Raw genomic sequence first — 14,498 nt, forward strand, 5'->3', positions numbered from 1 at the left:
ACTACTTATTAGTTTCGTGATCAGATTTATCTTGGCAAATGTAATCAAGCAGACAAAACAATCTCTCTAGTCAGACACAAAGAACACTGATAGCCGAACCTGTCCCTGCTAAAAACTACGCCTATTCCAGCAGAGTGGCATTGACGCATGTCCGTCATGTGACAGCCCAGTCTCCTCTCTAGTCACCTGTATCCCTTCCTAGAAAGGGGGTTCCACCCACTGAGTGACGTATGGATGACGCTGCCGGAGCCTCGCTCTGAGTCACAGGTACCACTGGGGACGCCATGTTGTGAGAGGAAGTACAGCACTGAGTGTGTAAGGGACTAGTAGCTGCCCTGGATCGGCACGCATTCGTTAGTCATCGGGCATCTGGTCAAGTTCTGTGGCAGCTACAAGAAGCTGTTGCGTTCTCTGCTCCACTGAGACCTGTGTGGGAAGCCTCGGGGCGCAGCGGTGCTAGCTCAGCGGGGAAGATGCCGCTGGCGCAGCTGGCGGACCCGTGGCAGAAACTGCCGGTGCAGAAAGTAGAGAGCGAGGTGAGTGACGGCGCTGTCAAAGAGCTGTTCGGGGAGGTGGGAGGAGAAATAAGTAGATGACAATAAAGAAAGGTGCAATGAACTGTGTGAGGGAAATCACTGACATCTGAAAGATGGAAACTGAATGTGAGAAAGTACCCTGGGACAAACTAGGAATAAAGGAGCTGTGTAACTATTGTGTGTGATATATATATATATATATATATATATATATATATATATATATATATATATATATTACACACACTTTACACACATGCAAAACGCTCAACTGTGTAGTATCTGTTTTGTGTGTGTTCTATGTCCATACTATCTATCCATATATACAGACAGATTATATGGTAAATGCATCTTAATATTTATATCTTAAACTGTACATGACATATACTATATATATATATATATATATATATATATACACTCTGTAGGTGATATAGCCATGTGTGTGAAATAGATGAGCTATACAAAAACTTTATTCATCTACTGAGGGATGCAGAAGTGTGAAGGGGAAGCATTAGAGTTGGCAGGAAAGTGCTTTAGAGTAGAGAAAAGGTGAAAGAGGCAGGTGGAAAGGGAGGAGACGAGAGAGCAGCCTAAGGGTGTGTGACAAGTGAGGATGGGAGAAGGAAGCTCCCATTTAAACTGGTCAGACACTTGTATGTACAAGACTGCTTGTGCAAGAGGTATTGAAGGTGTCATTGGGAGGTTATTGTAAAAATGCATAAAGAACTAAGTCTACTCTTATTTTTCTTCTTCAATGAATGTCTTTGTGTTAGAGTTAATGAAATAAAGCCCACGTTTATAAATTAAAAAAATTGTCAACTTCTTATTCATGCCTTTGGCTTTTACAGCTGTATTACCACGCATTACTAAAAATGAAGCTCAGTTTAGTGAATCAGTGCACATACAGGAAACGGCAATTGTCAAGTAGTTTTGTCCTTATTATGCCTGCATGCTTTTGTTGCTATTTAAAGCCGCTCATTGCCTTAGTAAATACGTTAATAGTTCTGCAGCAGTATGATTTCAGGTTAGCCCCTTTTAGACATGATTCATTAGTTCAGGTCATTGTTGTATGATATTGTCGTTTTATGTACATTACTTGCTTTTATTGGAATTTAAAATAACTCTTAAATCCCCTATATGCTCTTTTTGTGTTGACAATATTATGTACAGAGTTCACTGTTTCTATGTTTTAATTGACCTCTTTCATGTTTAGATTGTAGAGGAACACAGCTTTGTTGCTTCCTTGCATGATTAAGACACATGAGCATTAAATATTTAACACTACTCAAGCAAGGCAGGCTGATACAGAGTACATTTTACTTATGTGGTTGCAGAACTAGGCTTGCATATTTTTATCCCTATGCTGAGTGAGGCAGATCAAGATCATACTGCATTTAAGGCTGTCTTCCTTTGTTTAAATTCTCTCTAGAATTTTTTTTGGGTCTCCTTGTATATTTTCATATGTTCTTGTGTTGAAGTGTGTGATACACATATATATATATATATATATATATATATATATATATATATATATATATATATATATATATATATATATATATATATATATATATATATATATATATATATATGTGTGTGTGAATTTATAAATATTATATTAGACTGGATCCCTAAATATCTTGTGTTTTTAACTTAAAGATTTAGAGGATTTATTTGATATATGCATCTATTGCATAATATTATACTTATCTAAATACAGCAGGGTGTGGTTCAATGGCATTTTTGTTGTCCACATCTGTGCTTCTGTGTCTGTCCTGATCTTGCTACATCATTTGTGGGTGGTGATGAGTGCGGGTAAGGATGGATTAATTATTTTGGCACTGACTGCCAGTAGTATTATAAGTATATATGCAGTTGTGTATAAGACAGCATTTTCTTTTGGAAACTATAATCTAATATTATTCTGTATTGTTATAATTTCTTCATAATTCTGTGTCTAGTCACTGTTTGAAAAATATTTGTATATGTGCTGTAAATTTAGTCTTTTTCATAAAAAATGTATTTTTTCAGAGCCTTTTAAATTTAAAAGTTTAAGGACCACATGCATAAGTCATTGTATGTGTAAGTACTACATCTTCAACAATTCTAAATCCCTTTTTTTTTTTTTTTGGCAATCAAGGCTTTTTATTTGTAGTTTTAATTTGGAAAGATTTATTAAAAGGGACTGTTATGGAAGACACTGGTTTAAACACATTTTTATTTACTTTTTGTAAATATTTGTATATGTGCTGTAAATTTAGTCTTTTTCATAAAAAATGTATTTTTTCAGAGCCTTTTAAATTTAAAAGTTTAAGGACCACATGCATAAGTCATTGTATGTGTAAGTACTACATCTTCAACAATTCTAAATCCCTTTTTTTTTTTTTTTGGCAATCAAGGCTTTTTATTTGTAGTTTTAATTTGGAAAGATTTATTAAAAGGGACTGTTATGGAAGACACTGGTTTAAACACATTTTTATTTACTTTTTTGGCAACATCTATGGGCTCCATTTATCATCAGTTCCAAAAGGAAACTGCTACTGATTCAGGGCTGGATTATGAGCGGCACAATGCGAACGCGACCTCACATTCATATTGCTAGGAAGCTATGCGCTCAATAGAGCACGCTTCCATAGGCTCCAATGGGAGCCTCACTCTTATGCCGTGAGACATGGTATGAGAACTAGCGCAGCGATGGGCAGGTAATGTGTGTGTGTGTGTGTATGTATGTATGTGTATATACACCATTACACATTAACAGATAAATATACATATATATATACTGGGGGGCGGCAGCGGCTGGCCTCCCTCCCTGGACAGGCTCCGGTCAATTGCGAGGAACGAGCTGCAGGGGATTTGCCTGTTATATCCCAAGCATTGTCGGGGGATGCCATCAAGCTTTCCCTAGGCTTTTCCTTATATCAATACCATATTGACTGGGGAAATTATGCTCAAGTCCTGTGGTTTTCTGAACTACAGGGAAGCTGGATTGGCTTCAGATGGTCTACCGATAGGCTCTCCTACATACCTTACACAGTGGACATTAAGCTCCTTCATACTGGAGTGGGGTGATATTTTATTCTACCGGATTCATGCCTACGGGCTTGCAGTGAACGGTGTACTCTGGACTTACTGCTGTTGTGAGCTGAGTTAGATGTTTTCAACAAGATATTGCACTCTATTATAGCCATGTGATCGATTCTTTATTTGGTGCCCGGTGTCCTTTCATATTCCTCCATCCTTTATTTGGGACCTCTTAATATGGTTCTGTCATGTGGTGCATCCTATTCAAAATGCAAATTTATTATGCAAAACCCAAGGCTTCGCTTAATGCAGATTTGTATATAACCGTTCCTACCCATTATATAAGATATCACAGTTGGGGTAAATTTTAAATTCATGTTTTATTAGGTGTCTTATAGTTTAGTCTTCATCTAGAGCAAATTAGTATTATAATATAGAGAACTTATGTTTTTAATTAAACATGTTTCATAGACACAACCATTAGTGCCTGAATGTATTTCCTTAATAATTGAGAGTTCTATCAATTTAGTTAGGGGGACAACAAATAGCAAGTTGAAGAGATATTTTGGTTAAAAGTCCTAAGCACATCTAGAACTATACTGCTCACTTTGTAAAAATGATGTAGAAAGATACGTGCTGATTACAATCTATCTGCCACTATAATTCCACCCTTATATCCGTCCTTGACAATCTCGCCCCCCTTACCACTGTTAGGAAATCACACACTCATCCCCAGCCCTGGCATACGCCTCTGACACGGTACCTACGCAGATGTTCCCGTACTGCTGAACGGCATTGGAGAAAATCATGGAGTTCAGCTGATTTTCTTCATTACAAATTCATCTTGAACTCCTACTACTCTGCCCTTAATCTCCACAAGCAACATTACTTCTCTACTCTTATCTCTAATCTTTCTTCAAACCCAAAACGTCTGTTCTCCACTTTCAATACTCTCCTCCGCCCTCCCCCACTTCCTAATACAACTTCTCTGTCAGCCCACGACTTTGCCAGTCACTTCATTAACAAAATTGACTCCATCAGACATGAAATCAGCTCTCAGCACAATTCCATTCTCTCCCCCCCTCAAATACTCCCACTCACCCACAACCCTCATAACCTGAAACTTAGTTCATTCTCCCCTGTTACTGAGGACGAAGTTTCAGCACTTATACTACGCTCTCACCTCACTACCTGTCCCCTTGACCCTATCCCCTCACAGCTGCTCTCCTCTCTCTCTGCTACCCTTACCCCTATACTAACACACACTTTCAACCTCTCCCTCAGCACTGGTACATTTCCCTCATCAATGAAACATGCGCTGGTCACACCTATCCTCAAAAAACCTTCCCTTGATCCTACCTCCCCATCCAACTACCACCCAATTTCCCTCCTCCCTCTTGCTTCTAAGCTTCTCGAAAAACGAGTATATGCACGCCTATCCCATTTCCTTATGTTAAACTCCCTTCTTGACCCGCTGCAATCTGGATTTCGTCCCTATCACTCCACAGAGACAGCTATTGTTAAGGTCACCAACGACCTACTTACAGCTAAATCAAAAGGCCACTTCTCTTCTTATCCTCCTTGATCTGTCCGCAGCCTTTGACACTGTCGACCATCCTCTTCTGCTCCAAACCCTCCAATCCTCCGGCATCTGTGACACAGCCCTTTCGTGGCTCTCTTCCTATCTATCAAACCGTACCTTCAGTGTAGCCTTCGCTGGGGCCTCCTCCGCCCCGTCACCACTTTCTGTCGGAGTACCGCAAGGCTCTGTCCTCGGTCCCCTTCTCTTCTCAATCTACACATCATCACTAGGTTCCCTAATTAAGTCCCACGGTTTCCAATATCATTTGTACGCCGATGACACCCAAATCTACTTCTCTGCACCAGAACTATCTCCTTCCTTGCTAACCCGTGTCACTAACTGTCTTTCTCACATCTCTTCCTGGATGTCCTCTCACTACCTCAAGCTAAATCTCTACAAAACTGAGCTCCTCATTTTCCCCCTTCTTCCAAAATCTCCACCCCCAATATATATATATATATATATATATATATATATATATATATATATATATATATATATATATATATATATATATATATATATATATATATATATATATATATATATTATCTGAACAAATTACACAGTATAACTTCAGTTCATATAATCAAAGTACAATGTGCTCCAGTTCTAAGAACTAAAATAATAACTTAATAACCACCACTAAGTGTGAATTATATATTACTACCAATTTTTGACCTAACACACTTTTTAGTGTGGATATTATAATTTAGGACAGCTCTTAAGTATTGATGCTGTCTCATTACTTAGATACTTGACAGGCACAATAAAAACACTTCTTTCTTCTTTTCCTACAAACTTTAACTCATGAATGTTAATTGGCACATTTAGTACCAATAGGACACTTCTGTCTTCTATACAATAAGAGATTATCATAGGACAAGTGTCACTATAATAACTCATTTTATTTATACACATTCACTTGGACATTAGTCGCAGTAACTTGACCTTTGTTCTTTTGTGATTAACTACCACAAGAGACAATATTCTAACACAACTGTGAGAGTACAACCAGCCAAGTGCCAACCTAGACTATCAGTAACCTTCGCCCATATTACCCACATTACTTATGTGGATGCCCGTTTACGCAATATAGGTTTATTAAACAAGGTAGTTTGATAAATCCTAAAAACCTCTTATTCGAGTTTCTATGTGTTTTTAAATTGCACACACATACACAGTGATTTTACTAACCTTTGTTGCAATAAAAGTTATGTTTTAATTCCAATTAGAATCATTAGGTCCTACCCTTAAGTCTGTCACCTTACCCACTCGGGGTATTAGAAGTGCTAAACAAGTGCACGTTTTCCAGTCTTAATCCCTTCAGTGATCAAGACTATACCTGCAAATTGTCCTTGTGCACCAGCACTCTAGTTCATAAGGTATACATATTCATTAAAGGGACAGTATGCACTCATTTTCATATAACTGCATGTAATAGACACTAATATAAAGAATAAGATGCACAGATACTGATATAAAAATCCAGTATAAAACTGTTTAAAAACTTACTTAAAAGCTGTCAGTTTGGCTCTGTTGAAAAGGTAGCTGGAAAGCCCACTGCAAGTGGCAAATAAGACACTCCCCCCCCTCCCCCTTCTTTTGCATATGAAAAGACCCTTTACACAAACAGGAGCAAGCTGGAGTAGGTAGTTGAGCGTATTCACATAAAACTTTGGGGCTTGGTTAGGAGTCTGAAAATCAGAGCAATGTTATTTAAAAATAAGCAAAACTATACATTAATTTAAAAAAAAAACTTTATGGGCTATATAAATAGATTATCTACAAAACATTTATGCAAAGAAAAAATGAGTGTATAATGTCCCTTTAAGCCAGATAGAGCACCCCGTCCCCAATATTGGTGTAGTGCTAGTGCCATTTTCTTTTTTCTAACCTTTTACAGGAGACAGCCCTTGTACTAAAGATTTAGTGGCCCTTCAGATAATTGATAAAAATGGTCCCTAATGTAAGGCAGTTTATTCTCCATAGTTAGTCAACCACTTTTATATGGCAAAGGCTCTGTTTATATTTACTATTTCTGTTTGTTGGTTAATTTTTATTTATACAGTGTGCACTAGTTATGTACTTCTAATCTATACTGTTAAGGATAGCACCCTATCTTTGTCAGAGCTTTACTAATTTATAGACCATACAGTTTACTCACCACAGTGTTTCTATATTTTACTTTATTATACATCTCCCCCTAAAGTGCTAATGTGCAAAATGAGGTCCAAGAGCGGCCAATTATGTTTACTGAGGGAAATTAAACACTTACTACAATTAAATAAAAAAAGAGGTTGTTTTTAAGGTGACTGAGTCAGACACTACTTTAGGTATATGCAATGTTGTGTGTATTTGTTTATCACTTTGTACATCTATATCTCTTGTGACGTGCGTTTATGCACTGTATGAATCCAACAGATGTCACTGTACCTTCTCTGTCATGTTATAACTTTTGACCTCAATAGAAAATTAAAAAAAATAAGAGAATGGGGGCAGAGCCAGCAGCCATTGAGACAAGACGTATCTTGCTGGAGCTCCATACAAAAGTCATACATCCTGTTCACAATTTCTTACTATTAGAAGTCTACTGCGGATGGTTTAATTTGAGACGCTGGAGACACGGAATTAAGGTATTTTAGGAGCGTCTGAGAGATCGAGGCCTAGGAACCTTTTGCGGCAACTGGAGGGTCGGGGCTCCGCTGCAGTGACAGACACCTCAATTCCACAGCAATCGGAACTCTGATAGGAGAGGCCTCAGAATTGTTCACGACTGCCGGATTGTCGGGGACCAGCTCCGGTGGCCAAACGAAAAGTTTTGTTGCTGACAAAACTACAGGAGGGAGGCCTTAGAATCAATTGCGACTACCGGAGGGTCGGTGCTCCGCTCCGGTGATCGCCAACAGAATACAGCATCGATCAAGGTGGCTCTTGCTTGCGGAGGCCCTCGAAGTCCTCGGACACCACAGCCACAAATTAAGGTGTGATTGCAGATAAAAGGCACACAGTGCATTACGACACAAGCTGTGTAAGTAATCGAAACCCCGCACATTTACATACCGAGGGACAAGGTGGGAATCAGAGAGATCAATTACACAGCACAAATTTAACCTCAGCCAAATTAGATGGGTAATAAGTAGCCAATACTCTCTTGAAACAAGGCGGGAAAAGGCGCCATTTTCAGCTGACAATACCGCAACTACGCAGTTGGGATTGACATCCACAAACTGGACTACTCAGTCTTTAAGATTCAACATATAGACATTATCTCTAGAAACAGCGCTCAATTTCCTGGCAATAAATGAGAAAACATAACAATATTAAAACACATAGAAAGTCTGGCACTCTCTTGCAAACACACAGCTAGATTAAAATCAAAATGGAAGAGTTATAGCATTTGGCCAAATAGTGATAGGTCCAGGACTACGTCATGGTCTCTTTATCCCTAGGTCCCAAACCTACAGCCACACAATACATGCCTTCACCCAAACACAGGTAGATACAAAGAAGGGTGACACAGACCCTTTGTAATTTTTGCAGGGTCATACGCTGTGTAAACAGACTGGTTTGAGAGTGCAGCTCATTTATGTGTTTGTATGTGTCTAGGGAAATAACTCCTTGCCCAGTGTGCCTAGAGTAATATGGCTGCACTTCACTGACGAGGCTGAAACGATTGTCTGAGGTTGCCATTTCCCTTGTTTAGAGGAGAATTGCCTGGTATTTCGGGACTGGACTGACCTTGTTAGGTGGGATCAGATTGATATACTTTAGGAAAGTTCTCTTCTGTGAAAGGCACAATTTGGCAAAAATAAGCTAGTGAGCTGCTGCTGTTCATTCCTTGCAGATTGCTCTTTCTATATGTATTTTTATTACTTCCCCCACCTGGCTACTTCATAATGCTGGCAACATTTTCTGTGAAGAACACAAATTAAATATTTATTATATCTCTGCTAGCTCTTTTAGTATGATTTTTTAACTTTACTATTTTTTAGCATTAGTGGTTATGTTCTTGTGACAAACGTTTCCTGTTTATAGATGGTTGACAATCAAAGTATGCTAGGGAGAATTATTCTGCAGTGGTGTTTATTGTAGGACAAATAAATTAGACATCTGGGTGGGAAAATCTTTCTACTTTGACAGAAATGTTTTATGCAAATTGTTAACCCATTCACATCATTCAAACTATTTGAAAGTCTAAAAATGCTTCTGCACAAGGGTGGCAATCTCATTAAATTTAAAGATAATTTTAATGTGTTTTTAAGCAAGCCAACCATTAAAACAAAGTTGCAGAAATACCCCAAAATTGAATTATTTACCTCATAAAATGTGTTTTCTAAAGTATATATGATTAGCTATATTAGCTATATCATGTGCCATTATTTCTTATTTCCATGAATACTATTTAAAGGGACAGTCAAGTCCAAAATAAAATTTCATGGTTCAAATAGGGCATGTAATTGTAAACAACATCCAATTTATTTTATCACCAATTTTTGCTTTGTTCTCTTGGTATTCTTAGTTGAAAGCTAATCCTAGGTAGGCTCATATGCTAATTTCTTAAACCTTGAAGCTTGCCTCTTTCACCACTAGAGGGCGTTCATGTGTGTCAGATAACATTGAGCTCACGCACGTGAAGTTATCTAGGAGTCAGCACTGATTTGGCTAAAATGCAAGTCTGTCAAAAGAACTTAAATAAGGGGGCAGTTTGCAGAGGTATAACTTGTATTATTATAACTGTGTTGGTTATGCAAAACTGGGGAATGGGTAGTAAAGGGTTTATCTATCTCTTTAAACAACAAAAATTCTGGTGTTGATTGTCCCTTGAACATCCACTCACCTTACTAAACCAAACTTTTATATACATGTGTTGCGCTTTAAGTAGAAAATGAATAGGAATATATAATTATAAAGTATTATGTTGTCACATTTTGGAAACCTGTAAGTGTTGTTTATATTTGGTTGGAAAAACAAGGAGCTATGAGCTTCTTTCCATTTCCCTGATTTGAGCTTTATTTTATTAGCTTGTGTTCTATCAGAATAGCAAACATATCAGATCAGCAATCGGAAGTGATGTTCTGTTTGCTGATCTGACCGCAAATACTCACCACACATGCGATCCTTCGCGTCATTGCATTCCAATTCTAGCACATCACAAATTACTATGTTTGCTATTCTGATAGAACACCGTAATAGTGCAAAACTGTCCCTGTGCTATAGGTTGTAACAATCATAGGTTCTCACCAAATGTGACACTAACTCACTAATGTGCTAGACATTATGTGCTAATGCTCCCTTCTGGGATATGTATGATTGGACACCTGTTACCAGATTGGTGTATTTAAAGTGAAAGTCAACCATAGCACGCTAGGGTTGACTGTTGAAACAAATAAATGGCACTTTCATTCATGAAGTATAAGATACTTCATGCCGAAAGTGCCTTTATTTGTTTCAACCGTTCGCCGTTCTTAGCTGCTATTGCAGCTCACGACCAAAACATTTTTTTTGCTAAGAGGTGATGTTTTCACCTCTTAGCCAATAGCCGTGTGGTAAATCTGATTTGGCGCCGATGGGAGCTGGATTTACCACACTTAGTTTTCATTCTGAGTTTTTCTTCTTAAATGGGGAGAGTTCATAGCTGCATTCATTACTTTTGGGAAATAAAGAGCCTGGCCACCAGGAGGAGGCAAAGACACCCCAGCCAAAGGCTTAAATACCTCCCCCTCTTCCCTCATCCCCCAGTCATTCTTTGCCTTTCGTCACAGGAGGTTGGCAGAGAAGTGTCGGAAGATTTGGTTTAGTCTCTTATGGAGGGGTAGTACTCTTCGGAATGGGCTGGAGTTTTAAGAAGTCCTGTCAGCCTCTGTGAGAGCATGGATGAAAGTTAGACTCCGGAGATGCAGGGAGAGTCTTTCTGTGAAACCATTCCGACTCATATGCGTTGACGAGTTTCGCTGCCTGCCTTATTCACTCAAGTCCATGTCAGAAGCTATGCTACTATCTGTCACACTTGAAGGGCCATGTTCCTGTTCCACGGCGTAGATTCTGGTAAGATTGTTTCATTTTACTTTCAGTATGTAATGTATATGAATAAATCGGGGTCTCAGTGGGACTCCTTTATCTTTGGAATCGAGGGTTAATATCTCATGAGGGAGGTTATTGAGCAGGGGGGACTTTAATTATGTTTATGTGATTTTGTCTGCTAATGTGTAGTGATGCTTGGGCTTGTGGCTATTTCGGAACATACCAGCCTTTTTTTTTTTTTTTTTTTTCAGGCTGCGCTGTCTTTTTGGACTGGCACGCTTTCCTTTGGCCTGACCGGTGCACCTTGTGACCGGGTGTGGTCACGTTTCTGTTCTCCATTTCCATATTCCTGACTGTGTGGCGATGGAGAGAGTCTGTTTCGCTAGTTGTCAGGGTCATAGGAGGTGGTGAGTGCCCCAGCCATTGGGGGTGTAAGGTGCCGTTTTATTTTTTATCCATAATTTCAATCACCAAGTTATGGAGGATTCTGTTTTTGTGGCGATGGATGTCTCTGATTCAGATTCTACTTCTTGCGAAGAATATGAAATGGCCCGGGTAATCCATACTCATCAGTTATGTTCCGAATGCCGCTTTAGAGTTCTCTTTTCTCCTGAATCGGGGAACTGAGAGTCCGCCGAGCCATCCGCCCCTGAGGATTCCATATCCTGCGGGGCGTGTGCCCTAGATCCTTTTGCAATGCTAGCAGATGTCTCAAATGCCGTTACCCCTTCTCCGGAAGGCGGCTTGTTTCCTCCAGAAGTTACGGCCGGGCATATCCATGGCATTGGCGCATTTACATCTTCCTTGCAGATACTGTCCGTGTTCTGCTAACCAGGGCTCGACAGGCATGGGATCGTCTAGATCAGATCAGCCCTCTGGGGAAGCGGTTTCCTCTGAGGCTTCAGGGGTCCAACCCTCGGGCCGGGGTCATCCGTTGCCCCAGCGGAGGTAAGTCTTGCCTTTCGTTATAGACTGGCGCGCCTTCGTTATAGACTGGCGCGCCTTCGTGTCCTTCTGAGTCATGTTTTGGCAGTGCTGGAGGATTCCAGTTATAATGGTTTAATGGATCCTCGCCTTCCGTTCCGGACAGCAAGCTGGGTTAGACGCATGGGGATAAAGTTAATCTCCTTGTCTCCATTTTTCTTTTTTTGGGTATCTTATTCCAGTTCTGAGCTTTGGAAGAATTGGGCCTCTATTTGGCTGGTCCTGTTAGTTTGTCCATTCTTCTTGGGGGTTCACCTGCGGGTGCTGCCTTCATTTACTTTGATCCGGTTAGGATGTATTTTATTTCATTTTGAGAAGCTCATGTCTGTTATAGTTTTTTCCTTTTGGAAAACATTTCTTTTCTGGAATTTGATACTATTGATTTTGTGGTCGCTTTAGCACTTCCACGGAAGTTTGATAATTTGTGTTAGGACAATGTTATGTCGTTTTGTTTGTCTATCCCTACTAGGGATTCGACTTTTCTGTGGACTTGGACAGTGCCATGGTGCCCTATATATCAGGCTGGTCCTGGTCGGGCACTAGTTTTTCTGTTCCTGGATGTCTATATCAACCATGTGGTGCCCATTGTAACTGGCTGGCCCGGTTGGGGTGCGGTTTTTGCTCACTCTGGTGAGGAGTTAGTTTTTTTTTTTCTTGATTTTATAGGAAGTCTTTTGTTCCTAGTCGTTAGGCTGGTCCTAGTTATTCCTTTGGAGCATCAGAGGGGATTGGGCTCAGTCAATGTCCTGTTCCTGATTGTTGGCGGGGTTACCATGGTCGGATCCTGCTAAGGCTTACTCTGGGGGTTCCTGAGGTCCTTTGGCCTCGGAGCTAGAGTTCTCTTCCCGATGGGGTTGCAAGTTCAGATGACTCTTTTGATATCCGTGGTACCAGGTTAGGTGGCGATTCTCATCTCCTACTTTGGTATTCTTTTTCTTGGATTGTCCTTTGTAAATCCTTGACAACTATACCTCTTCCTTATGGGGTCGAGGTTGCTGTACTGCTTTTTCTTCATTGGAGCTGGTTTTCTGGTCATCCTTTTTTTTTTTTTTTTTTTTTTTTTTTGGAAGCTCAGGTTTTTGGCCCTTTGTTTCCCCCTACGATATCTTGGCTGCTTCCATATTTTTGGAGCTCTCTTTTTTTTTTTTTTTTGTTTTTTTTGTTCTCTACGGTTGCCCCCTGCTAGACGTTTAGGTTTCCTACAGCCTCTTCACCCTGAATGCGCCTGATCTTGGGAGATAAGCAGGGTCGGGCATGGTTAGTACCTGGAATGCTTGTTAATTTCGTAAATTCCTTGAGCTGTAGGGGTTTCCGGGATATTGATCCTGAGAGGATTTTTGGAAACTAAATTCTTCTTGATATAGATTTCTAGGTTTTGAGCGCTGTTCTCTTGTAAGTTTTCCTTAGTCTTTAGACTTATTGTCCCTCAAGCATTTAGGGGTCAAGCTCCCTGTCTCTGGGATACTTACGTGAACGTTCAGTGTCCAAGGTCCCTTGGATGTGGCTGTGATTGCATCACCTATGGTGCAAGGTCTTCTCCGGATGGGGTAACCCGTGGGTTCCTCAGGGGTTATTAGTTTGAAGCCGTTCCGGGTGTACGGGTTTTATGGCCCTGCTCCTTGTCTTTGACTGGACGTTTTTTTTTTTTCTGTGTCCTGATCTCCTAGATGGATCTGGACGGCCCAGTTTTCCGGTTCCGGAACGTCCTCTGGTTTCTTCGGCGGGGTCTTCTTCTTTTAACAGAGAATCGGAATTCTTCTGGGCCGGCTGTAGTGGCCGGATGGTTCCTGTCAATTGGTATTATCCTTTTGACGTCTGTCTACAGCTTTACGCTCCATGCCTGTGGGCGGGTGAGTGGTTATGTTTGCATTTCCTCTCCTTTTGGGGGAAAACTTGGCATACCACAGTATCCGCCTGGTGCCCCGTAGGTTCTTCTCTTCCGATGTTCAGGGGGGCCTCCCTGCCTTGTGTGCAGGATGTTATGTGATGGGTCAGATTCTGGTGTCATGCCGTTTCTGTAGTCTCAGTATATAGGGTCTCTTTTTTTTTGGGAGTGCCCCTTCTATTGGGAAGGGAGCTATGTTTGGGTTCTGGAACCCAAGCTCGTCCTTGGGCGGGGGGGGTCTGGATCCCCTCCTCATTCCTGAGGGTCTTGGTGGTTCGGGGAACTTTTCATTCCCTTGTCCTTTCAGACTTTGCCAGTTGCTTTGGTGTTGGGTCCGTTACCTCTGAGTGGGGGTCAGGGATCTGACAGCCCTGTTGAGCCTTGACCGCGTATGATCGTTTGATCGTTGGGCCTTCCTTAGGTGGGAGGTTTTGCAGTGTTTCCTTCCCTCAGAAGGTAG

The 14,498-nt window shown here is 40.5% G+C and overlaps 1 protein-coding gene across 1 annotated transcript in view; it reads left to right on the forward strand.

Moving 5' to 3' along the window:
- The first annotated feature begins 258 nt into the window (after window positions 1-258).
- Window positions 259-14,498, forward strand: part of RPS6KA3 (ribosomal protein S6 kinase A3) — a 466,291-nt gene continuing 452,051 nt past the window's right edge. The window contains exon 1 of the mRNA XM_053706379.1: window positions 259-536. Coding sequence (XP_053562354.1) covers window positions 474-536 — 63 coding nt within the window. The 5' untranslated portion in view covers window positions 259-473. The remainder of the gene's footprint in view (window positions 537-14,498) is intronic.

Source organism: Bombina bombina, chromosome 3 (genome assembly GCF_027579735.1).
Source record: "Bombina bombina isolate aBomBom1 chromosome 3, aBomBom1.pri, whole genome shotgun sequence".
Classification (NCBI taxonomy): domain Eukaryota; kingdom Metazoa; phylum Chordata; class Amphibia; order Anura; family Bombinatoridae; genus Bombina; species Bombina bombina.